Below are 27,489 nucleotides of genomic sequence, written 5' to 3'. Positions count from 1 at the left end.
GCTGGTCGTGACAGTAAAACATTTTACTCTGGAAAGCAGCAGCTACACTCAAAACACTGTTGAATCTCCAAGGGAGATTTTATTTCTGAATTGTTTTACCACATTTGTAAAAATCCAGTTTTGAATTACCTGTGGCATAAATTTTTAATCAGAAGATTGATAATCAGATGGGCTTATTGGGTTTCAATATTTTTATTAAAACTCTTCATTCTGTAGTTGTGGGATTTACTAACTGTTTTTTCAAGCAAACAACAGGAATGGCTGTTTAATGCATAATCTAAGCCAGGGTAAACATCACAAAGTAGATCACAGAAATAAAACTTAAATAATTTTTTGCTAGAAGATGTTTGTTTCTGTTTCCACTTCTGAGATCCATAAACAAGGGTAGATTTACTGCTGCAGAGGGAAGTGGCAAAGTCCCATTTACACTGGCTGGTGTTGCAGGAGCTCCTGTGTCCAGTGGCTGTGTCTCACTGGCTGTACAGACTTTCTTTCCCCTCCCTCATTAGGCTGAGGCTATAACCACTCCTTTTACTGGTGTGGTGGGAGAAGAAATGTTAAAATATCCCTTCTCTCATGTTGGAAGTAGCCTTATATGCATGATGCCTCTGCCTGTGCTGAGAATATTGGGAGGCAGTGATGCCAAGAATATTTTGCTTCAGAGGTATCATTTCTGGTCATCAGCATGGGGAGAGGCAGAAGGGAGGGAGAAATCCTGCTTGATATAAATGTCAGCTTCTGTTAAAAATTGGCAAGGAATGAAACATCACTGGGACTTAAAAGGAGGAGAGACACTGTCCCAAGATATGGGCCAGGCACTTTTCTAATGTTCTCTCACAGCAGGCAGGTCACTGAGCAGATGTGAAGCATCCCAGAGGACAAGCAGTTTTCTGGCTAATCCATTTGTACCAGGATGGCCTCTTCTGAGAGCTGATGAATCAAAGTAAAGGTCTCAACTAAACTTGCAAATTGCATCCACTGACCTGCAGAACTAGGGTGTCTCATGCTTTTGTTAGCATCAGTGCTCCTTAGCAGCTAATACGCTGCTAAAATGAGGCTGCAGAGATTTTGCCCTTCTCTCCTGTCCCTAACCAGGCAGGTACACCTCCTCGTCTCCAAACTACCTGGAGAATTTCAAGGAGCTGATCTGACTGAAATCCAGCCCAGCGGGAGAAAAAAGTGGCTCATTTCAGCCAAATTATTTTCCTGAAGAGGCTCACTTTCTGCTTGCACAGAGGCCAGAGACAAGACAACAGGGAGGGACAGGACAGGCAGCTGTGCATGGCTTCTCCAGGGCAGGGGACAGGACCATGGCAACCCTGACTCATTTTGACTTCAGCTGCTGCTCTCAAACTGCACTGAAAGCATTGCAGAAGTGTAACTGGGCTATATAAAATCATTGAGGGCAGAAACTTGGCCCAAAATCCATTAGCCAGAAAGGATTATCAGGAAAACATTAGGTTGCTATTTCTTTGGTCTACAAGTTTTAACTGAAAATTACATAACTTCTTTTGGCTTGCATAAATCAACTTTAAAAAAAAAAAAAAAAAAGCTTTGATATTTAAGAAGCCCAGACATATAATAGCTGGTTTTGGTATTTTGTGAGAAGTTCATAAAATGGCTTAAGACTATTAGTATTTGTTGCTGTAAACTCATACTGTAGCTTGGAAGCCATCTGCTTATCTACTTGGTTTATTGCCATCCTTCCACCTTAGAGTTTTGGATGGCTGCCCATCACTGGAGTGTTTGAATGCCTTCCCTTAGAATAACAGTGCCTCCAGGAACCCCTGGCGCTCTTCAACCTTCTTTTATTAGAGACTATAAGAATGGTTGTACGAGGTCATGTCCAAGACCCACCTAGCCCAGTATCTGTCTCATTTAGTGGCCAAAAACAGATGTTTAAGAAAAGCATAATGACAATGCACATTTCTAATGACACCTTGCTGATCCATCTTGAGATGCAACATTGATATTCAAGAAGACCAGGGATAATAAGAATCTGCAAACTGGATCAAAGCAGGGCTATGCTTAGCCCATGCTCTTATCTTGTTTTGGTAAAAGTCTGACTATTAGAATACATGGCTGATTTTGTCTGTGCTGCTTAGCTAGTGGTGGAGAAATATCTTAATGAAACAGGAAAGCTGTCTTGACAGCTTTACTCTCAGTTATACTCTAAATTCATTTTCTATAGAAAGCTGCATGGTGTAGATGACAAAGCCTCTAATGGCTGTTGTCCTCAGCTCTGATATGCCTCAATCAGAGATTCATGACAGATCAAAGCCTTCTTGGTAAATCTGCAGGGGCCTCCACACATGTGGCTGGCCTCCAGTGATTTATGGGTTGCATCCTGGGCACAGCTGAGTGGCCATGTCCTCCTAACGTCTTGGTTTGACCTGATGGGGGAAAAGATTTGTCTGGAAGGATAAAGGTAACAATATCCATCACCATGGAAGACATGTCAAGAGACAATGCCCAACTATTGAAGTTGCTAATTGCACCCATAAACCTCAAGCTATTTGATGCACAGACCAAAGCCCAGCTGCTCACAAGTGTGAAGAAACCAAGCTGGTGGTGGTGGGTGCACTGCAGTAGGAAGTCCCACATCCCAGGAGAGTGCAGGACCACAGCAGCCCCCAGGTCACCATGTGCTATAGCGATCACAGTGTCTGGAGGACAGAGACAGATAAGGTGCTTAACTGCATTTGCTGAGAAGTGCAAGTGAGAAAGCTGTCTTCAGACTTTAAGAACCCACTGGCTCCCAAAGATGAAAGAAAAATGCCTAACTGCTGTTGTACTCACTGTTCTATCTGCTATAACAGATTTCTTGGGAAAACAGTTACTTCCACAGTCTAATAGGTAAAATACCCATAGGCTGAACCTAGAAATTATTGCGCAAATAAAAGTGTTTACTCTACTAGGCAGTATAAGCTTTTGCAAGACAGATGGAAATAAAATGGAAAAATTTCTTTCTAAGCTTACTCTTTTTCTTACTCTTACTGTTGATTACTGGATTTTTCCCCAGAGTTGGGCTCAAGCAGCTCACCAGCAAATATATCCTTGGCCCATCTTTGGGAGAGCTGAAGTGGGCAGGAGAGGGACAACTTGAGGAAAAGGATTTCAAGAGCTATTCTCAAGGCACCTAACATGTAGCAGCTAAAAGAAAGAAAATAACACGTGCAAGACACTCTTAATCCAAATCCCAGTAATGGAGTTACATGATAGGCTGCAGCCTCTTGCCTCTTAATTTTTAAAGGATCAAGTGGTATTACAGCCAGTCAGCCATGCATCATAAAGTGCTCATCACAGCACGTCAGCATGTCAAAAAAAAAAAAAAAGCAACTCCACATAGAATGGGGAATAAAATCATCATCTCTCCTTTAACTAGCCATTCAAGGAAAAGCTGATCATCACATTCTTGTATGTGAGTGAGGAATGTTGCTTATGCTCAAAGAAATGGCGTGTGACTTCCATAATATGATTCAGACATGGATTCTGGGCTAAACAGAAATGCATGAAAACAATGAAACAGTAACCTTCATTGTCTGAAAATGTACTGTTAATCTTAACACTAAAACAATGCTGTTCCTTATTTTGAATCTACTCAGTAAATGGCACTAATAATTAAAATGTTAAATTTCATTTTGAACATATGCATCCTTTATACCCTCATACATATGTGTGTATGTTGGCATTTCTGGGACTATTTACTGTGGCCTATTACTGCATAGTATTTTATAGATCTGCATTGTGTTTTTTGGATAAGCACTTTGGACAATATTCTGTATTTGCAAGACTGATCTTATAAATAGCTATTTTCCATGATAATGCTACAGCTGTGAGTGCTACAAAAAAAAAAAAAAAAAAAAAAAAACAACAAACCCTTAAGAAATAGTTAAGAGCCAAAAAAAATGTATTTGGGCAAAAAACTTGTAAAAATTTCATTCCAAGTCTGTCAAAGGAAGAAAAAAAATATATGATTTTAAAGCACTTGCCTTTGTTCAAAGAATGTGAAAAGTTTTACTAGTTACTTCTGCTTGCCCAGAAGTTGCTCCCTTAACTGCTCTCCAGAAGTTCTGTGGCTGGAGTAATGATTCAGATGCCAAGTTTATTCACTTGGGATTTATCAAATAAAATCTGCTGCTACATTTTGACAATCCCTTTCAAGCCTATCCATTCAGTGTTAGGTATTTACATCTGTGTTTAGGTTCCCAGGTGAAAATTACAAGATTTTCAGAGCTTACTGTCCATGGGAAATGCAGATACTCAGCATTCTTTAAAAACTATATCTCTTATTGCTCTGAATAAGAGCCATTAGTTCAAATTTATGTTGCAGAGGATAAAGAAGGTCTAAAGCATGTAAGAAAGGATGGAATGATTATAAGAAAAGCACAGAGGATCTTCTTATCCCATCTAAGGTTAAAACATCCCTTTATTTTGCTCCCATTTTCATATAAATTAACATTTTTTACCGTTTCTTTTTCATCTAATTTCCCTAAGGAGATTATTTTTCTAGAAGTATTTTTTTTCTTTTTTCTTTTTTTTTTTTTTTTTCTCTTCCCCCCTTTTTCACTGCCACAGTTTAACCTTCTTAAGCTCATTTTCAGGGTCCCTGTTTCTTGTTCTTGTTCTTGTTGTTTGTTGTTGTTGTTGTTCTTCTTCTTCTTCCTCTTCTTCTTCTTCTTCTTCTTCTTCTTCTTCTTCTTCTTCTTCTTCTTCTTCCTCTTCTTCTTTTCCTCAAAAATCCACTTTTCTTCATAGTGTTCCCAAGAACCCACAGTGAAAATGCCTCTTCCTGTGAGTTCCAGCATCTTCCTATTGTCCTTAGACAGTCAGATGAAGTTTGGAGAATACTCAGTACAAGGCAGTGCAGGAACAGAGAAAAATCTGTACTGCTTTAAACATGGGCTGTGTAATCTCATTCCAGCCTCACTCTTCATGAGTCTGTGTTGAACGTACAAGGAGAAAGACAGATTTTTGCCAAGAGAACTTGGTCATGTTAATTTCTAGGTAAAACAAAAGGCAGATTTGTCACAAGCCCAGAGTAAAAGCACAGGATAGCAGAAATATCTCCAGTTGGTGAAAAGATCAAAGGAAATGATTTGTCTAAAAGAAAATTTTGAAAGATAAAAGCAAAGATCGTCTGTGCATGAAGGCAGTTCCTTGTGTGAAGATCTGTGTGCAGCTTCGTTTTGTATTCCAGGGGAACACCAAACAGGTATCAGACAAAATGAATTTTGCTTAATTTTAGACACTCTTGAGCACTGTTTGGTGAGGAGCTTAGGTGACCTACTAATCTGCCTTCCTTAGTCACTGAAAAAATATAGGCACCCTCAGGTGATTCACATCCCATTGGGTCTTTCTACATCACTAGAGAAGAAGCCTACACGTGGGTGATAGGGAAACTGTGTCCAGGCTAATAACAGTATTCTCCTATGTAGACAGATGCCTACAAATTCCTCATTCTTGAAGGAGCTTTATTACACTAACTAATAAACTGTAGTTAATGTAACTCTCTTAGCTTACTGGCTATTTCTGCCAGGCAAACATTTCTTGTGGGATAAGATCATTTATCTGGGGTAGAAAAGTTTCCTTTAGTAACTATTATAGTTACTGTGGTTGCTGTATCGTGAGATCAGCCACATGAAGAAAATGTTTATTGGATTGTTTGAGTGATTGCTTCCTTTCTTGCATTTTTGGCAAAGCTTTTGGGCACTGGAAGAAGTAAATGGACCAAAAAAGTCTTATTCACCTCCCCACCCACATTGTCAGCCATGATTATATCAGCCATGATACAATAACACGTTTAAGCATTCTGTAAGTAAGGAAGAATTTTAATGGGTGATAATGGTGCAAGGTTATGGTATAGCTTGTGACTAATTTTGCAGTGACTGTGGAAAGGGTATTAGATGGCTCAGGGAAGTGAGTGTGGGCTCTGGATCATTTCACCAGCCAACAACAAAATAAAATACTAGTGGTTTACAGTCTGGTAACTACACAGTGATATACCTGCTGTAGGTTCCTCTTCAAGTGCAAGTGACAGAAGGCCAGAGCCATATCTAACCACCCTGAAGGGAAGGCAAAAAGCTGGGTGACGCAAGGGAGGCCAACACAGCAGGCGTCTGGACAAAGCCAGGTCTTGCTGGGGCATTGAGAAGATCCTAGGGTTTGCTGAGGTGTATGACTAATGTTTGCACAGTGCTATGACGACATGAAGTGCTGTAAGGATGTTGTTTTGTTATTTTGCATGCGTTAGTAAATCTAAAGGGCAATGAGTCCTGCTGGTAATCTGATCTCTTTATTAGCTAAGCGCAAACTCTACTTTCAACAGCATCCTCAGCAGCAGAGTATTTATTTAGTCTATAATAGAGAGACGCTGTTATTTGCTTTTCTCACTATTTGTACAGACCTGGTTATAAGAGGAAACTTTCCTATGTTATTCATTGCATTGCTTTTTGAACTATTTTTAGGGCTGTTCCTCAGTTCCAGTGTGGATTTCCTTTCTATCTCCATGCAGTTAAGAAATGCACTAGGAGTAGCCCTTACACCTCTGCATCTCAGTCTAGCAAAAAGCCCTTGCACAGAAAGGACTTTCCCAGATTTTGAACACCCTGCCAAGGGGACAGGGGTATTGCTGAAGCAGTTCCAGTAAGGCCCTTGCCCACAGGCCGCCTGCCTGCTCTGTCCATCTGCCTCACCATGCTGCCCTGTGATGTGCCCACTGGTGATGTGGTGCCACAGGTTCTTGGAGGTAACGGAGGTTCTTGGAGAAGATTTGTAGGCTGAAGATTTGTAGGTCCAACTGCTGAAGTTTAGGTGCCCAGGCTAGGAAACTTCTCCCTCTGGGCTTCCTTTGAAGTCAGTGAGGAGAAATAGGTGCTCTGAAACAGCACAAGATGATTTTGCTCCCTTCCACTTACTATGCTGAACATTTTTTTGCAAGAAGACAAGATCTATAACACCTAATTTCACTGCTTGGATATAGTGAAATTAGCAGTGCATTTGTGTAATTGTAAGGCAGACTTCTTCCTGTGGTGGTGTGGCCCAGCAGGCAGCTCAGCATCACCCAGCTCATTGCTCAACTCTCCCCATGTGGAATGGGGGGGGAATCGTTAAGGTAAAAGTGAGAGAACTCCTGGGTTGAGATAAGGACAGTTCACTAGGGAAAGCAAAAAACACGTGCACAAGCAAAGCAGAACAAGGAATTCATTCACTGTTTCCCGTCGGCAGGCAGGTGTTCAGCCTCTCCCAGCAAAGCAGGGCTCAAAACACCCACCAATTTCTTGGGAAGACAAACACCATCATTCCAAATGTCCCCCTTTACTCCTTCTCCCCCCCAGTTTTATTGTTGAGCATGCTGCCACGTGCTGTGGGACATCCCTTTGGCCAGTTTGGGCCACCTGCCCTGGCTGTGTCCCCTCCCGGCTCCTGGTGCCCTCCCAGGCTCCCCGCAGGCAGGGCAGCATGAGGAGCAGAACAGTGCTGGCTCTGTGTGAGCGCTGCTCTGCTGCAAGCAAACATCGGTGGATTATCAGCAGTGTTTTCATCACGAATCCCAAACACAGCATCGTGTGAGCATCTACCAAGAAAATGAACTCTATCCCAGCCAAAACCATGGCACTTACCTTGAACCACAAGATTCTTGTCATTAAGACCTCGATTACAATGACCGAAGAAGCTGTTTGATCGGATGCTGAGTTGTGTCTGTATTACTTTTACATACTATTGCTGTATAATCTTTTATGTATCTTCATGGGTCACAGATCAGTTCCAGCACAGTAGCCAGGGCAGACAGAAAGGAGTTGCAAAAAAGGCAAATGTTGAGCGATGAGATGCTACTTGTGTTTATCTGAATTACATTTTACAATAAAATCTCTAGAATTGGCATGCTTCAGGACTTCTGGAAGCACTCAATTTACAGTTAAAGTCCCCAGCAACTCAAGAACTCTTTTATAAGGAAATCTCTCTTTAAACGATGGACTCCTTTTTCCACTTTCTACACGTAGGCAAGAGCAGAAAGGGACTGCTTGTAGATCAACTGAAATCCCCTCTAGCTTTTTCACTTGTTGTGAGCCCAGGCCTTTGTACTAAAAACTACCAAGTGCTTCCTTTCCCACTCCACAATTAAATGTCCTTAATGCGATCTGGTGCTGGTGGAAGTCCGTGTGTGTGGAGGGGAGATGTCAGGAGGGATGTCTACACAGGGGCATGGAGCACAGTACTGAGATCACGCTGACTGAATTCACCTAGATAAGGGATGTGAAACTGATCGTAGTGCCATAGGAACACAGACTGCTTTCAGACATGATCTGTGTTGTATCCAGATACCTTCCTTCCACCTCCACAGTATGTTTAGTTCTGGGCTTGGTGCAAGCAGAACCAGCTTTGGGTCTTTGGGATCACCCCTGATCTGACCCTTGCAAGGGCAGTCACACGGTGATCATTTGTCTCATCAGTGAGAATATTCCACCTAATCTACTCTGTGCTTTCTAGCCCCTCCTTGCCACCTTCTTTTCCACATTAAACAAGAATGGGATTATGACTGAGAGTATTTTTTTTTTCTGAGAAAAGAAACAACTAGAACCAATCTATAATAGCTGAAAGCTGACTGCCCCAATGAAAGTGTCTATATAAACCAGGTTCTTTCTCAGTAAAATTGAGTAATGATTTCTATATAATCCACAAGCAAGCCCACATGACAAAGGATATTGTTCAAGGTGCAAATTGCCTGTATCTACTCCTCTGTAGAAGAAGAACAGTTGTGGAAGGAGTGTATAGATGTGACATCAAACATAGCAGCTTTTTGGGGAACAAGAAGGATGAGAAAGTGCTTGGAGACAAATTCAATCAGCAGGGAAGGGCAGAGCTCTGCAGGCTTGCCATCGAGATCACACACTTGAAGAATGAGTGAAATAAGCCATTATATAGCAGGAACAATGTCCAAGGAGGATGGTATGCCATTCATTCCAGTACCGACTTTGTACAGCTAACCTAAAAGACAGCTTGGAAGCAGGCTGTTAGAAACTAGGAAAAAAAAAACTGAAAAAATGGAGACAAGGAGCAGAAAGAAAATAGGGAGAACACTCCTACACCTAGGATGACTGCCACAAGAAGTTTCACACATTAGGGACTTTCCTGGGTATGTGCAAGTCAATTGGGACGAGTTCTCACTTCCAGGGAGACCTCATTCTGATGCCTCCGTATGTTCTCATTCTTCTACTTATGTAAGGAAAAACTCAAGCCTGCAGAGTGTGGCAGTTCACATCTTTCATTAGACCAAGTTCTTTTTTTTTTCTTTCATTTTTTAAAGGAAGAAATATATATATATATATTTGTGAAAAGTTCTCTGTCCTCATCCAGAAAAACCTATTGAAATTTCTATGAATTGGGAGTGCTTTGTAGGACAGATGCTGATGGGCATGAAAATGCGAGGAGAGACTGACAGTTTTTATTTCCAGAAAGATGCCTCTAGCCATTGTTGTCATTGCTGTTCTCTTCTCTTTGACAACAAGGGCAAATACAGTCCTTGGTCTAGCTCCCGGGCACAGAGCAGTCTTCCTGCATCAGCACCCTCCAGTGGCTTCATGCCATTAACCTAAATGTATGAGACGTTGTAACCAGTGCAAATTTCTCAGCCTTTGACTTATATTTTTGACTGGTAAAAGTATATTAAACTGCGTAAAATTGAGCAATCTAAAAAAGTTTTCTGTGGGCAACCTTATTAGTAATTAGATTAAGGGACAGATTGTGAATCTACTGAATATGGTGAATATCTTTAGGCAGCAGCTGGCTCATTAATGGCAGAAAATATTTTAGCAGTTTGGCCCATAAAATGAATGTTCACATGACTGTGTTATAACTATCTATTAAAATAAAACAACTTGAATAGTAATTCAAATTTTAGCCGTCAGACTGGCATTCTTGCCTCTTCCCATGCACTGTGCTCCACCTTGTTTATTTTCCACTGACAAAATCACAGGAGTCTGCATATCACAAAAATTGAAAATGGTTAGTAGTACAAAAGGTAAATATTTATTATTTACAATTTTCCATTCAATAAACACTGGCTGTTCCACAGAAGACAATGATGAAATACCGCGACATCATCCTGTATTCCATGTTGATCCCATTATCTATGAGACTTCTGTTTCTTTTCTCCAAATAGATTTCACGTTCAATGGCACTTCTTAAAGTGACACTGGCAACCTGAAATGTGTTTGGTTTCAGAACTGAGTTCACAGTATTTTTAGATAATAAAGTCACCAGAGATTCCTGCCAATTGGTGGTTTTATTGTCTTGTTTATTTTTGGTTTCAACTATAGCGCCTTCTCTTCCTCATTACCACGTGAAAGATATATGCAGGCTGAATATTGTTAGTTCAGGCTATTGTCCTGTAATGCTGAAGTTGAGGAGATCTTAGCCAGAAACTCCAGCTGGTGCAGGACCACACCCTAACCCATACAGCATATGACAGTATATGCCACAAGGAGTGTACAGGAACAAAATGCACAAAGAAACCATGCCCAAGCCCAAGATTTTCCATCCCTTTCAATTAAAATAATCTCCACTGTTACTTGTGGTAACCAAACAAAGAGTTTTCCAGGAAAAGTATTTTTTTTACAGTGTCTTTTTAAAGTTCAAGTGTACTACATTTAGACATTAAGTGGTTTGTACCACTGAGATAACGTGTATGTGGTGTGGACTAGATCATACATGAGATATTTTCCTTCTTGTAATAATTAGTATTGCTTATTACAATGGATTGCTTCACAGCAATGGTACATATTCCCCTTACTGCCCCAATCCACAGAAAGGACACCCAATAAAACCAAGCACGACTATGAAATATTGACTCAAATGAAGAGAATGGATTTATGACAGCTAGAATAATGAGAGCACAACCCTAACCCCAAGTTAAATCCAAGAGAAAAGAGCTGTCTGTGAAGCCCTTTAGAGTGTTGGCTTTGCTGTCTTTGTTACATACAAATCATTTTCAAATGGCAGTGTGAAATTCTCAGGTATGTTATGAAGAAAACAAATCTATAGAAGTTTTCTTCCCTAACCTGCACTGATCTGCACTAGTGTGGACCAAATCCTTGAGTAGAATAAATGTGCGTGAATCCGTTGAATTAGCTTATCTGTATCAGCTCAGGGCCTTGACTCTAAGAGCTGTGTCTGTACTGGTGGATGAAACGGGTCCATGACACCATGGAATCATGACTAGCCTGTGGCTGTCCACACTGGTTATGTGCTTTTCATCACTTTTAGCTGGTATTAACTAGCACTCCATCAAACAGTGCCTACCACAAGTTGGGTGACACAACAGGCTAGAGATCTTTACAGTTGGCATTAAGGACAAAGCCAGACATTCTGGGGTAAAAGAAGAATTTATTCAGGTAGACATAACCCATTGCATGTTGGATGGCCTCAGAGGCAGCAGTCAGACCTTTGTCTGTACCTGCAAATGCGTAGTCTCACATGCCACTGGTTTGGCATGCATACCATCTAATCTAAACTGTTCTGCAGTTTAATGGCACTACAGAAATAATAACTGTAGTACTGCATATCAGAATAACCATAGAGATAACCATGTGGATTACACAAGATTTTTGCATTTTTATTCGAAAAATAGTCAAAGAACAAAAAGTGAGGAACATCCCTTTGCCCCCAACTCTTTCTCTAGGTTTATAAAAGTAAGGACTAAAGACCACTGAACTTCAAAAATTCTCATTTTCTAAGCAGATTTCCACAAACTGTATTTTCTGTTTGCTTTGTCTAAATATTGAAATGAGTTTGCTGTTTGCTAAAGCAGTAGAGTTCTCAGCATCTGCTTTGGCTCTTGGGAGTAAAAATATCTCCCATTGATTTAATTGATAATGGCTAACAGCCAACATGAGTTTTCTTCAAAAGCGAATTCTGAGTTCATAATCACTAGTATTCAGCAGCTCATATCCCACCACTAATAGCTACTTGCCAGGCAGCAAATGATCCCATGAGAGCTGTATGTCCTAAACACCTTGAATTCTGAACATAAAAGTTCACAATGAACTGCTTGGAAATAAGATATAAAAAGTATCCATCCACAGGAGGTATTTGGTGAGTAATTTCTTATGTCAAACAACAATTGAAAACTCACTCTTCATTCACGTGGTGCTTGCAACCAGAAATGTTGTAGGAAACTCAGGATATATTGCCACCGATGATGTTATCAAGAGTGTTGGAATCCAAGTTCTGTGCTAGGGAGCTTTGTGTTGCTGAAGGACACAGCCTTTAAGAGGCTTTGCAGTCCCATATCTATAAAACTGGTGACTGCCTCCTGTGCTGAGACTGACTCCATTGATCCTATTCCTTTCCCTTTGCTTGTCCATGGCGAATCTCAACATTTTTAGTAAAGATTTACATAGCCTTGGTAGTCTGTACAAGTTTTGTTTTCTGAGATACCTGGGAGATTTATGCACTTTCATACTTCTATGTAAGAATCAGTGAGCTTCAGAAATGCCTGAACCCAGCTAATTATTACTTGCATATCTAGCTGAGTGTAGATACACTGTTCATCTGGAAACTCGGATATACAATTAAATGGTCAGGAATCTCACAGAATAACTCTGGAGGTCAAGGCTTCCATCTAGTGGTAAAATCTAAAGGTGCAAAAGTAGCTCTTCGAGGGAATGGGGACGGGCGAGGTCCTTGTGAACACCCTGGTAAGCATACAGACTGAGTAGCATATAGGATAAAAACAAGAAAAAAAAGGAGGAAAAACTAAAATAAGCAGCCAGGCAACCTGATTCAGAAGGAGTTGTGTAGCTCAGGCAGGAAGGGAATATAGGTCACTGGCATGGGTATTGCCTTTTATTTAAAAGCAGGCATGACATTCTGAATAAATATTGGCTGTAGGGTGCACTGAATGAGCCCTAGGTGTGAAACATTGCATCAGGCATGGCAGAAAGCAAAGGCTGATCTCTGTACGTTAATCTATATTCTCAGATTTATTTTTCAGAAGAAAAAAAAAAAAGTGACTGTCGTAGAGTGTGAGAAGAATGACATTTTCCAGGTTGAGGTCATCCTGCCAAAAGCTCTTGATAATCTTTCTCCCTCACATGGTTTAGAGCTGTAATCTGGCTCATAATTACTTCTGCAAGGATACGCCAAAGAGATGGAACAAATAGAGCCTTTCTTGGAAACTATAATGACTTTATAGGCTGTGCTGCAACATGCAGTGAACTCCATAACAAAAGAGTTTTTTGACCTTGTAGGGACTGTGCAATATTAGCCCGCCTCTTTCCTCCTGCTCGTTGCCCACCCCAAACAAACAATCGAAAAATAAAACAAATAAGCCACAGCAGGACAATTCTTGATATCCATGGGCACACATCCAGACATGCTGTGCAGGAATCTAAATGCATATTTCATAAGGACATCAATAGCCATAACCATATTCACTAGGCAAAAAAAGAGAAACATTGACACTTGTATGATAAAAGATAGTGTTCTGCACAGTGTTGAAGTCTATACAAGGTGAATAGAGCTGAAATAAATTGAAATATCAACTCAGTTCCTGCTGCTTCATGTATTAAAACAATTGGATTTCTCTGTACACAGGAAGAATTATGAATGATTGATCTCAGCTCATTATTTCCACTGCAGGAAATTCTGGATGTTCCAGTTGTACCTGCTTAATTCTAGGGAATGTATAAAAGATCCACCACAAAGTCCTTGCTGACAGTGTTTTGATTCAGAAATACAGTTATCTTTGCTTTCTGCCAGCTCTGACCCCCATCTGATCTGCTATTCTGTCCTGTACACTTATGTGACTACCAGTTTCTTGGAGGTGCTTTTTATTAATAACAGTTTTAGAAAAAATCACAAGAGGAAAGCTGGTTACCTCAGTCCTTTCCATTCTTGTGGTTCCTTTCTGTTTGTGCTGATACCCAGACTAGAGGCCTGCAAGACTCAGCTGTTTCAGCTCATCAGAGTTATTCAACTATTTCCTTCCATTTAAGTTACCCTAGCCTCATGCCTGACCTGAGTATCTCAAAAAGTATTTAGAAGCTCCATATGTTGCTCATTTTGGGGTCACAGGCATGTGATGGGCCTTATTTCAAGGTGTAGGCATAAATCTCCATGTTCCTTTACTTGCAGACTTTGTCATTTTCATAGAATCATAGAATTATAGTATGGTTTGGGTTGGCAGGGACATTAATGATCATCTAATTTTAATGAGTAGCTGAGGCTGGAAAGCATCATTTGGCTTTGCAGATTACTGTAAACATCTTGCTAAACTTCAAACCCAGTTCACCAGCACCTATGCCTCTTTTTGGCTTTCTGACCTGATTGAAATCTCAACCAAGTACTTTTCTTGAGACTTTTCAGGTTGCTTAAAACATGGGTAGATAAAGGTTTAGATATTTTTGTCTTATTTCATCTGTTTATTACTAGTGAGCCACCTCGGTGCTTCCTAGAATTTCTGCACTTCAAGCAGCACCTACTCCAGGGATATCTCAAGCACCCACTTTTGCTTATTGCCAAGGGGCTTTGCACAACATTTTTTAACCCAGGTATTCCAGCAGTGCTATGCTGTGTCCACCAGCCTGGTGGTGGATCTCTTTACAACTTCTGTACAGCTACTGCTTTTTTCTTCATATTTAGATCCACATGGTAGTTTAATTATTGTGAAAGATGAGTGGTTGATTGAAAATCCCTGGGAGGATGTAAATGACTTCTCTTTGTCCCTGTAAACAGCCACAGCTCAGAGGAGTGTGATTTGACTGTTCACTGTGGGTATAGGAAATGCTTTTTGAGGTTTAGCTTGAATGTGGCAGGTGAGACTGGATAACCACTTCTTCCTCTCCTTTCCTCACCTTTCTGCCATGTCTCACTGCATACAGACTGGCAGGGCTGTTTACAAGGGTAGTGGGAAGCCAGGTGAGAAAGGAGCAGGCAGAAGATCAAACTAGCTAAGGAGAAATAGCAACAGTATTTCCGGTCAAAAATGGCAAATGAGCAAGAACAATGTGGAATCTTAATTCTCCTGCTGCTTTACTAAGCACTCAGGGAGAGGCAAAAAAACCTGCTCTTGCCAGTCCTAGAAAATAATTATCCTCCTGGATATTTTGGTTGTTCCATTTAGAGGGAACAGCTTGGTACCGGTAAAACCTTTTCTATCCCAATGGTGTATGGAGTGACAGCAACGTTTTTTAGAGCAGACAGATGGCAGTGTGCACTCCCAGTCGTGATGGTGCTGCAGGACTCCAAGCTTGTAGGGTGTCATTGCAAGTTTAGCTGACTTTCTGCACAGAAAGGGTCCTGACTGTCTCCTTGTATTCCTTAGCATGACCAGAGTTGCACAAGTTGGAAACTGCTTTTGCAGATGCTGAATGGACCACACTAAGAATTATGGTTAAGAAATATGTAGGAAAGAGAATAATTCCTTTTTATTAATTATGTCATGGCAGCAGGGACAGGATCAGGGCATTGTGTGTTAGGCCATATCATATACAGATGTATATATTTTTTTCTCCCCAGAGACCTTGTGGTCTGAGCAGAAAAATAGTTAATATTCTCAAAAACACTTTTGAGAAGTGCTTAAGATGTATTTCTTCTCTTTCTTTCTATCCTCCCTAGTGTTCATATACTATCTCCCTTGTACTAAGTCCCCCTTTCTAAGATCACTTAGTCAAAGCGTTCCTTTTTTGCTGTTCCAGTTTAAATCGTCTTTGCCCTGATTCATTGGATTAGCAAAGTAGGGAGGTGATAGAAATGAGAAATATGAATCCAAGGGCACCTACAAAAGAGTCTATAGGTATCCTGTGTGAACCTTACCCAAAGATGACTGATATGGTCTGGCAAATATGTGACTTACCAGAAGATCCAGCCTGTCCCCTGTCATAAATCCTCCAATGGGCTTCCTTTGTGGGAAGGAATAATAGTGTATTAGAATTTAATTGGAATGAGAAACAGATGACCCAGTTAAAGATCAAGACAGGTCATTTAAATGTTTGTCTTCTATAAACTAATTTGAAGAACTGTTGCTTACAACATCCATTCTTCTTTGAGCTATCATGAATGAATCTTAACTATTTATCATCCTTTCCTGGCAAAGATTTTATCAATGGGTGATGGATGTGACGGGCAGCAAGCTAGACATCACAATAAGTCTTCAGCCATCTTTGGGACAAAAGACTCAAGAGGTGAGAGAATAACTAATTCAACAAAGACTAACAAAGCTTAGAAAGTTCCTAACAATGTTTCTCCTAAAAGGACATGAATTCTCCCAATGAAACAAGCAAGGACAACTGGTTGTCCCTTGACCCTGTGTGACAGAAGACAAGACAAAGTTCCCTTGTCAAGCTTGTCACAGAGATGGAGTTTTTAATGACAGCAGGGTTATTTGAGGAAACAAAGGGAAGGAGAAGGCTAGATAGAGCAGTGGGTAAGTGTGGTAACCTTTTACCCTCTGAAAATGCTGCCAGGCAACAGCTATAGAGATGGGGGTGCAAAGCAGGAGGAGTTTCACTAGAGTGGATTTTATTGCTTTGTCATAAGATGTGCACAAAATATTTCCAAATGGCAATGCCAGGGTAAGTTAAAATATACAAGAAAAAAGACTGATGTCTCATTTGCATAAACATTTTCTAAGCTTTTCTCTCTACATAAATCATGGTATTTCTTTATATTCTCATGCTACCTGATGGAAATGCCATCACTCTTTTGGTTGGCTGCAGTCAGTGCTCATGCTGCAACAAAACCTATTCAATGAATTGAAATGTCACATGCAGTGAAAATTCATGGAGAATATATAGGGTACAAGCCAAATGGAAATACCTAGATTTGAATCTAAATTGGATGGGAAGATTATGCTCCAGATTTACAAAAAATTCTATTCATCTTCTGCCAGAAGACTTGATTTTCTGACTCAGCTGGTTTTGCAGTTCAGTGTTGCCCTGGTGACAGCACAGTTCAAGTATGTATTCTTGGGAAGGAAAAAAAAAAGACAATCATTAAATCTGGCATGGGCAAGGCATCTAGATTTCACTGCATTTACATCTAAACCAATTCAAATGAACACCTTCATCTTCATTTGTGGGGAACTGACTTTTCTGGTGTCATGGCTGAGAGAAGCAATAGTAGCTCTTTTAAATGTATGGTATCAGAACTGTGCTCACATCCCATACTTTGGGAACTTCCTGAAAGAGTAAAAACATCAAGCAGTTCCAGATAACAGTTTTGAAGAGGCAGAACTCCTTGAGATCATTACCTTAATGGACTGACAGAGAAGAAGAAAAACCATTCCTGAGGATTCTTCTTTACTTGGTAACAAAGTCTGTTCCTCCATCTTCCCTTTTACTCAATGAGAGGTAGGAGTCCTGCAGTATTGCACCTCTGATATCTGATATTTCTTATTAACCCTCAAAATCACCTGACCTATGATTTGGGAATGCCCCACCATCTAATATTTTCAAGTATGTATGGTCTTTGAAACAGTTAAGTGCCATGATAACCACTATAATCAGGTATCAAATGTTGGGATATTATTTTTCTTTAGTTTTGAGTTGTGGAATCAGCATTCCTGCTTTTTTATTATATATTTTATTATTTTATTTCTCTTAAATCTCTAGGAGATTGCACATTTTTTTGTGTTTCTTTATAGAACATATATGAAACATAAGAAGTGTTAAATAGTAGAGGACTGGGGAACAAAGTGAAGCAGTAGATATATATGGTGATGAATAGCTGTTCATGCTTTTCCTCTGTTTTGGACTGTTTCAGTTAGCTCTCTCCAAGACAATCTGCTCTTTTATGTAGCTGTACAGACATAGCCAGATTTTAACAGAGATTGACAGCTGTACTTTAGTTTCTGAACTGTCTAAAATAACACAAGGCTCAATAATTTCACTATCCATTCATGTATTTTAGAAGTACTGAATTTTATTTATTTGCTTATTTATTTGCTTACTTGTTTAAAAGGAGGGAAAGTGTTTTTCTTTTATTTGTTTTTATATATTTTTTAATGTAATGAAATATCCTGAATGAGATAGAATTGCGTGATACAACTCTATGATAGAGAAAGTAGACCTTGTCATCTACAGTTTGACAAAGGTTTCCTTCTTTGGCATCAGAACTTTACTTTGTTTCAAGAATGATTTGACATTCCTTTGTATCAGTCATTTTAATCATAGAATCATAGATTTGAGTGAAATAATCATTTGAGTCAAGCAAAATTTTTATGCATGATATGTTATTCTGGAGATAACCATACATTTTTACAAATAAGTTATTGTAAACAAAAAAAACCCACCCAACACTTACAAATGTGTGATTTTATGGTTTAATCCACTCATTAATCAGGAACACTTGCTATCAATCTATTTTATTTTAGTTGCATCTGTATACACATTTGATTTTATGGGGTTTTGTTCAACTGTACAGTTAATATAGTTACACAGAACACATATATTGGATTTTCTAATTGCATTTTCTTACCCAGTCATGATGGTTCAGGAGCTGCCAGTATGCCAGGTGTAGATAATAAAGGCAATTTTGTGTGTTATTGGGTGGTGATCTGTGGAAATTGGATCACTATGTTAACTACAAAGCCAAACAGAAATATTGAAAGCAGTAATAGAAAGAAAGAAGTCACTTAAAAAGTACTGAACAAGTAAAGTCAGAATCAAGCAGTCAAATGAACAAATAAGGTATGGGCATTGTCTTGTCAAAGTTAGTAATCTTAGATGCTGTTAAATATTTAGTGTGTTCTATTTATCTGCTTCTCACAAGCTCCTTCTATAGGAGGTCTTTATAATCTAATAGCTGCCTGTGAATTTGCTACTTTGAATTAACAGAGTAAATATTCTTCTTTAACCACATTTGTCATTTGATAAGTGTCCTTGTGCAGAAGGAAATCAATCTGGAATAAGACCATGTTTTTTAATTACCAGCCAGCTTAGATATGGCAACATATTCTGTTCCCAGTGGTGAGGTAGGAAGAGACCTGTGATCTGTGGTGGCTGAATTATAACTGCCCTGTTATTTACTTAAATGGAAGCACGGATACAAGGTGGCTTGAATCCGCCTATAAATAAATAAGGCGCTATTCAGGAAACATGTTTGAACACAAATGCCCTATAGGAAGGTATCTTGAAAAGAAGTAGGACATTCCTCTGCTTATAAAACACACTAGAGACATTTGTGACCTTTAAAGGTATCCATAATTTTGCCCTCTAACTTTCTAAATCCATGGAGCTATTTAAATTACAGTAGAGACTCTGAAGAAAACAGGTTAATGTTAATCTTTACAATCAGAAAGGAAGATTGTGTATTCCCACTGCTCATAACCAGTGAACAGAATAAAATATTCATGTCTGAAATAATTGTAAATGACCCGTTATTACACCAAATGAAATTCTGGTACATAATGCAGCTATTATATTGACTCATGCATTTATTAATTCTTTCTTATTTTAAAACTACAATGAAAAATGGGAACCACACATACATTGACACATAATGAATGTGGCCCAGCAAGTTGTTTTTTTTTTAAAAAAAAGGAATGAAATGTACTTGAAAGTGAGAACCCTCTTAAGAGCTTGAAAGATTTATTTATTTATTTTTTAATCAATGAGGTGTCATCATATGCCTTAAGTACTTTGTTGAAGGAGGCCAGGAAAAATCTATGGCCTATATGGAATGTTTTTCAAATCACGGTGTATGTCATCATATTTACTCTTCACATAATGTACATTCTTTTTCTCTTTTACAAACAGAAGCCTGGGGGATTTTTAAAATATTTTTTCCTTTGCCTTATAGCTTTTCATGAGTCCAGTTGAGCTTAGAAATCAGTCATTATTGAAAGACAATTTCTGATCCTATAAGCAGCTACTTTGTGGAGTTCCCATTGCCCTTACTGACTAGAGTCATCGTCAATAACTCCTTGAGCTTCCACTGATTTTCTTTTCTTCTTTTTTTCTTTCTTTTTTTTTTTTTTTTGGGGGGTGGGGGTAAAGTGAATACAAGGCCATTTATAGACTGCCTCTCTGAGGCTCATTGGTATTGTATCATGTCTACAAACATAGACCACTAACCCAAACACCAAATCAAGTCATTATTGATGACCAGAATTTTTCTCCATCTCAGGCATAATTTTGCAGAGAGATCTCATCTCTTTTCATAGTTCTAATGGTCCACACTAGCATAAATTAAACTTTATTTATTACCTAGCTGTGGGATAGAATGGGACATGACAAGAAAATCAGCAATGGAATTACCTTTATACAGATACTAGGTCTTAAGCAGATGGATACTTCAGAACAATCTCTAGGCTGCTCTAAACTGCAGCAGGAATCATATCCATGCTAGTATTAAAAGGATGAAAAATTGCCAAGAAGTTATTTTGCATCATTTTTTTTTCATTTTGTTATAAGCACTTTTCAAATTTAGCTAAAAGTGAAAGGGACAACGCGCATGTTTTAAGAAGGTTACAGTGTATGTTTAGTGCCTGGTGGATCGGAGTGCTTGAGGGAATGAATGCAAATTTATATTAAAAGATATCTTTCTTTTTGAGATTCTACAGCTCTTAGGTTGCATAAATCTTAATTTGATACTTCCAGTATCGTTAGTGGAAGTTTGCTCAGTAAAGTCTGGAGGGTGATATCCATGACCTTTCAAAATAGTTATTTTCTCAAACATCTAATTCTTGAGCAAGATGAATTATGAAAGCTTTTCTGAATGTTTTAAATCCGGACATTCATTTTTGCTTTAGAAGAGGTGTTGATTGTCATAGTGCTGAGAGATGACCAAATATACTCTCTACATATTTCTAAAGCATGTACCATGCCATTACAAAGTCACAAATGTTACCAAATGCTTCCTTCCTTCCTTCCTTCCTTCCTTCCTTCCTTCCTTCCTTCCTTCCTTCCTTCCTTCCTTCCTTCCTTCCTTACTTCCTTCCTTCCTTCCTTCCTTCCTTCCTTCCTTCCTTCCTTCCTTCCTTCCTTCCTTCCTTCTTTTCTTCCCTCCCTCCCTCCCTCCCTCCCTCCCTCTTTTTCTTTCTTTCTTTCTTTCTTTCTTTCTTTCTTTCTTTCTTTCTTTCTTTCTTTCTTTCTTTCTTTCTTTCTTTTTCTTTCTTTTCTTTCTTTCTTTCTTTCATAGAGAAGCATTTTAGAACAGTTTTACTTTACAGCATCTCCTAAACAGGACAACTTTGTATTGAATGTAATAGACCCTGACATCTGAATCCACTTTGTTCCCAGTACTGCTGTGGTATCGGGTAGCTGTAGCCATCTCCTGGTTACCACAGGGTGAAACCCAGAGCGACTTCTGAATTCCACCCACCAGAAACCATTCCTCCCCACTCAGCCTTTTGTCCCTGTCGAGGCTGATCTGAAGGAGCTCCTGCAGAGAGCACAGGGCGGGGTGCCCTGTACCGCCGGGACGGGTCTGGATGCTCCGGGGACCGCGGGAGGGATCCAGCACCATGGAGAGCGCCGGGCGCCCTCCGGCCCGCGGCGCCGGGCGGTGACACCGAGGGGACGGAGAAACGTCGGGGGGCGATTTCAATCCCGACGCAGATGGTTTGTACGAGGAGCCGTCGAACAGAAGGTCAAAGCATGACGTTTGGCCTCCTGCGCTATATTTTAACCTGAGGAAAGGACTGAGCTATTTTCCTGACACTAACGGAATAGAAAGCACGTTTCTGTGTTCATCATGCTCTTCACATCGTGTTAGACTGAAGGCAATCAAAGCAGTAATAGATTTTTGTGTCCTCGTTACACTAAGCGGCAAATTCGTCTGGCAGCTGAGGGCAAAGGTTGCAGCTACTGGTTACTAGATCTTGGTTTAAATTAAGAAGCTGAAAGAGACAAGGTATAAAGGGGAGGAAGCGACACACTATGTTCAAAAAGATCCATTCTATATTTCACCCCAACTCCCACCGAAGAAATGTGACAGATGACATCCCTTACTGTGATGGCACAGGTTCTGCTGTCAGATTGATCCGCAGCAGTTCTATGTATGTCCTTGGAGGTGAGCAGGAAAAATTTAGTGAACCACTAAAAAAATGCAAAAGTACATCCAGTATTGACTCTTGCTTCCAGTCAAAAGAGGAAGACAGGGACTGGATGTATTCTAAGACTCAGGACTGCTTGAAGTACTTGCAGGATCTGTTAGCCTTGAGGAAAAAATATCTTGACAACATCAATAACTTGAAATCCATGCGTAGGACTGCAGATTCCCCAACATCCACAAAATCATCCAAAACTGTAAAGAAGTCATTTCTTCTACTTCCTTCCAAAGAGTCTTCTAAGGTAATTCTGAAGACCTAAGAACTTTTGTCATGTAATTAGTCCTAAGCCATGAAGCAATTAGATGTATGACTTATGCTGATTTTCTGCCTTATTGGTTTCAGCTAGTTGTCTTTTTATTGTTACATCATTTAGAATACTACTAAATACCTTAAGATTCTTTCTGAGTAGTGTGAGCTCAAGTATGAATGACTGATAAAGGAAAGAAACGTATGTGTTTGGAGGTGTGTGAAGAGAAAATAAGGAAAGAACTATGAGAGTATGGGAAGTATCTGAAAACAATTTATGAAAAAGAGATCTGCTCTCTCAGTACTCTGACAGGCTACTTAAGTGCCTCAGAGTTCTCCACTATGGTTATTTATAGCTGTTAATGACCACAAGCACAGTAAATCCCTGGGTTTACTGGCAGCCTTTTCATTGGCATAAAATTATTTACAGAAAATAATTGCAAATCCTTTGAAACAGCTACATTTTTCTCTGACTGGTCAGATAGCTTGTTAGTGCTACATTTAGCAACAGTGCAAGCTCTACTGTAGGCAAAGAAGAATTCTTAAGGGTTCCTTTCTCTGTTAATTAGTAAACTTTCAAGTAGTTTTGAGGCAGACAATGTAGTTCTTTACCCTTTGCTGTAATGACACAGCAAACTAACGCTGAATTTTTCATGCAGATTATTTCCATGTATCCTGGAGAGAAAAGCAATGCAAAGCTTCCTCATGGCTGCCTTTTACAGATCGCATGTCACTAGACAGTTCAGCAGTTAATCTGACCATGGGCTTGATTCAGCGAGGAAAAAGGAAAGAATTGCAACCAGACTAAAACCATGGCTTTGGCAGCAGGCTCACAGGTTACCCAGTGCAGCCTTTGAACTGGATATTAGCAGGGAAAGTGGGAAGAAGGGACTTATGGCTGACCTACTGATTAATCCAGGTGGACTTTACCAGAAAATTATTTCCACATTTAGATGTTCTGTCACAGCATAATGTCAGAATGGCTGAGGCTGAGTTCTGTTGCAGACATTATTTAACCAAAGGACAAACCTCATGTTTTTACAGCTAGATGCCACATTTTTTCATTTTACTTCTTGATTTAACACCCATTCAGTCAGCTGGAATTTTTCATTTGGTTTTATTGGGCTGTATGTCATCTTTTTAATGCTTTGAGTGGTGATTCTCAGAAGCTAGGAATAAAATGTGGGAAACAACACTCAGCTCAGGGGGATGGAGAAGACAAATTTTATAAAGACATTACTGTTTAGGACTAGGAAAACATCCAAGGAGAATGATTGAGATATAGGAGAGTGGTTTGCTGGTGCTAGGTGCCAGGAGATGAATCTCAACACTACAGATGCACAGCTTGTGTACTGACTTTTCATACTGTCACACAAAGGTTGGCTTGATGCAGGGGAGAATTACAGCATGCCAGCTCCCCTGATGAGCTGAGTAGTGATGTAACGGAGCAGTACATAGATAAGCAGAACCATTAGATAAGTGGGGAAAATGAGAAAACTTAAACCATGAACCAAGAGGCTGAGAAATAGATTCTGCCCAACTAGGCTTCATGTAGCATTGTGACTTTCTGAGATTTGCCACTGAAAGTACCAGTTAAAAAAATGCCAAAATTTTAACTCAGGTTTAGCAAACAAGTTTATCTCCCACAGGCTAAGGCTAGGAGTGCTGTCATCTCTCTGTGGCCAACTAGCTCTTGTGCACCAAGAGCCCTGATACTGGCTATCATGGTAACTCCATGAGCCTTCCCTTTAGGAACATCAAAAGGAACATATGCCACCCAGTGAGTTATTCTTGCTGACATAAATGGCAGGGCTGCAGATTCACAGCCCTGGCTTTGCAAAAATTAGGAAGAGGTCAAGAAAACTTCCAGACCATCCAGAATGCTCTGTTTTGTAACTCCAAGTTTTATGTTCACATACCGCAAGGTTCATTTTATCAGCAGGCTCGAGTGGCTTTGTCCCTTACTACCTGTTTGTGTGAAATTACCTGTCAGTGGAAATTCCCCCTTTTTCCCCTACCTGCTATATGATTAATAGGAATGTGCTTTGTCCAGACAACATTGTCCTCAGGGCAGGTTTAATCCAGATGCAAGTCCCAAAGCCTGGACTACAGGCTGGTTGTGGATTCAAACTTTGCCTCCTGGGGCTACTGAGAGAAAAAAATAGAGAGGTGTGTCAGATGCTGGAAGTACACAGATATTTATTTGGAATGTCTTTTAAACAGTAAGGGCGTAGTTATATCAGCCATCACTGTTCTCAGTCAATGTGTGGTAGCTGTTATCTTTTAGCTCTACAGAGGATGTCAATCATCCCATAATGTCAGGAGAGGAAGCCAACTCATCTGTCTGCCTCCACTATCCCACTAATGGGGAGCAAGCTGGCCCTTTAAAGATGTGATACAGCATGTATTTTTGCTTGTGCATTTGAAACCCAGGACAGTACTTTCCTGACTTGGAATTGCTCTGGCGACTTGCCTAGTTTGGGTTGGAATGGAAAATACACAGCCCTTCACTGGGCAGAACCCCCATGAATGGCAGAAGGGTTCATCCCACATGGTCCTACAGAATTGCTAACCAAGGGCTTTATGGCTGCTTCAGCATTTATTGGCAGATGTGTGCTTTTTTATCAAGACAGGCTCCTAATTTTAAAACCCGTGGCTTTCCTGTGGGAATTATCACAGTGTTGAATGACTCATATTTTAGCACGCACAGTCCTTTTCCATTTCAAAAAAGACTTCAGCAATTTAGATCTGGATTCATTTCATCTAACCTGGGCATTTTAATAACATGCTTAAATTAGTAACTAAGTTACCCCATGATCCCTTTGCAGTTAAGGGACAGAGCTGCCTGCAGAGGGGAATTCAGCCTACCTGAGGTCTGACTCATCTTCTGAAGGTACCGGAGCCCTGTATTAATTAGAGAAGGAACCCTGTATGACTACATTTCTCATGTGTGTGTCTCATTAGGTGCCTACTGCTAGGCAGAATAAAATTGGCCGTAAAGCACAGCTGTCACCTAGCCACCCAATTAAATAGCTTGATTGTGAGGGGATTCTGAGGGATTTTATAAAATCCTGCTGGCAGTGCCCAAGTGGAAGATGTTTCGTGTTGAGCACGTAACAAGATGGACACTTGTTAGGCTGCTGGTCTGCTTTCTTTGATGGCTGCTGTGGAGTAGTCTGGACCCATGTCCCTTTCTGGCAGCTTGAAATATGGAACCAAATACAATCTTTGCAGATTCCTTATACAGTTCGCTCATTAGGGTGTAATTTTATTCAACACTTAGCTAACTTTTTTTTTTTTTTTTTATCAACAGACATCTATGGAGAGAAAAATAGTCCCACAGCACAGTTCGGATGTAAGAGAAGCAATAGCATTCTTTGACTCGGTTATTGCAGGTCTGGATTCAGAGAGATGGCGGAGAGTTCCTGACACGGATTGGCCAAATGTGGATGTTGATTTTGATGGTAGGGTATAAAAAAGACAAAATATGATTACTTTTGGTGTGCAAAGAATAGAGGGAAGAGTGGCAATGTAATTCCATGTTTGCTTATTTAATAGACACAATTTTCCTCCCAGAGTTACTTCCCAAATCCAGGAGTATTACATGCATTATGTGAAACTACAGTAATACTTTGATCCCTGTTGGAAGGGTGCAAAACTTTTATGTGTGGCCAATATGTCAGCAAATATAGTATGTGGAGTGTCTGTCCTCTGCCCAGGGCTGAATTCCACCAGCGCATCTCTACCCTGAACTGTTCTCAGAGAAGAGCTATGAAAATGTCTGGTTCTCATTTTTCTCATTGAGAAATCACAGATTCATAGAATGGTTTGGGTTGGAAGGGGCCTTAAAGATCACCTGGCTCCAATCCCCTTGCCATGGTCAGGGGCACCTCAACCTGGCCTTGAACACCTCCAGGGATGGGGCATCTACAACTTTTCCGGGCAACCTGTTCCAGGGCCTCACCATCCTCTGAGTGAAGAATTTCTTCCTAATAACTAATTTAATTCTCCCCTTCTTTAGTTTAAAGCCATTCCCCCTTGTCCTGTCACTACACCCCCTGACAAATAGTCCCTCCCCAGCTTTCCTGTAGGTCCCCTTTAAGTACTGGAAGGCTGCTGTAAGGTTTCCCCAGAGCCTTCTCTTCTCCAGGCTGAACACCCAGAGCATCCATCCCAAATGGATGGATGTTTTCTCTCCAAATAGCAAAGAAGTGTTCCCTTAGAGGTTAGTCTAAATAACGGTATGTTTCCATCAGAAATGATGGGATTACCTGACTAAATGAAGAGGTGCCCATCTGAACTCATTATCCATCCTGTATAATTAGTGGAGAGAAACTGGCATTTCCCTTTGTTTGTGCTTTGGCTAAAACTAAGGTAAATACCTGAAACAGGTCAGATTATTTCTGCCCTAAAAGTGTGTACAGGACTTACCCTGACACATGTATTTGGACAGCAGACATTAAAATATTAGATAAGATGAATCCCACCCCAAGTGACATCCTGAAGTGAAGAAAGGATGAAAGCTATCAGTAAGCTTCTGGTTACTCAGGAAGGACCCAGGAACCACCTTGTTCTCTTACTGAACATATGAATATATCACTGGCAAACTCTGTTAACTTGGGATTATCTTCTGTCTTTCAGTTGCTACCAGCACAAGCGAACACAGTTTACATTCAAACTGGATCCTTCGTGCTCCCCGCAGGTACTCTCAAGATACTGCCCAAACAGCCAAGGCTGCAAACCAGTCTCAGAGAAACAGCCAACGGAGAACCACTGGCTCTAGGAAGAGGTTGGAAAGGCATCCCATGTACTTGCCCAAAGCAGTGGAAGGAGCATATAACACGTTAAAATTTAAGCCCAAAACACATAAGAGAGAATATTGAAAGAATATTCCATCTTCAGCTGAAGACAGAACATATTAAATAAGGCATGGAAGAATTGCTTTTTTTTTTTTTTTTTTTTTTTTTAACCCCAGCCCATCTCTTACACTCTAGAAGTGACATGTGCAGTCACTGAAGGTTCTTTGTGTGGGATGTACTTTAAGCCATGGCAATTCCAACGCTGGACTCGTTTGAGTGTTTAACTCATCGAGTTCATTGTGCCTAACAATACTGCTTTGTCATTCAGCTTGGGGGGAACTCCAACCTGAAAAGCCTTTTTGTAGTGCTGTTATTGAAAGCAATGATTCA

At 40.1% G+C, this 27,489-nt stretch overlaps 1 protein-coding gene across 1 annotated transcript; it reads left to right on the top strand.

The window, feature by feature from the left end:
• Positions 1-21,881: 21,881 nt before the first annotated feature.
• C1H13orf42 (chromosome 1 C13orf42 homolog) lies at positions 21,882-27,250 on the top strand. The gene is made up of 3 exons (XM_040542769.1): positions 21,882-22,295; positions 25,614-25,764; positions 26,942-27,250. The coding sequence occupies exons 1-3, from the start codon at positions 21,882-21,884 to the stop codon at positions 27,181-27,183; spliced, it is 807 nt and encodes a 268-aa protein (XP_040398703.1). The 3' UTR covers positions 27,184-27,250.
• Positions 27,251-27,489: the final 239 nt, after the last annotated feature.

Source organism: Cygnus olor, chromosome 1, assembly GCF_009769625.2.
Source record: "Cygnus olor isolate bCygOlo1 chromosome 1, bCygOlo1.pri.v2, whole genome shotgun sequence".
NCBI classification, from domain to species: domain Eukaryota; kingdom Metazoa; phylum Chordata; class Aves; order Anseriformes; family Anatidae; genus Cygnus; species Cygnus olor.
This window is presented reverse-complemented; position numbering and strand designations above follow the sequence as displayed.

Bases quoted from the DNA above. Each gene is read 5' to 3' on its own strand.
- C1H13orf42 (XM_040542769.1), top strand. From the start codon at position 21,882: ATGTTCAAAAAGATCCATTCTATATTTCACCCCAACTCCCACCGAAGA. The intron at 22,296-25,613 runs GTAATTCTGAAG...TTTTATCAACAG, and splicing joins CTTCCAAAGAGTCTTCTAAG to ACATCTATGGAGAGAAAAAT. The intron at 25,765-26,941 runs GTAGGGTATAAA...TCTGTCTTTCAG, and splicing joins TGTGGATGTTGATTTTGATG to TTGCTACCAGCACAAGCGAA.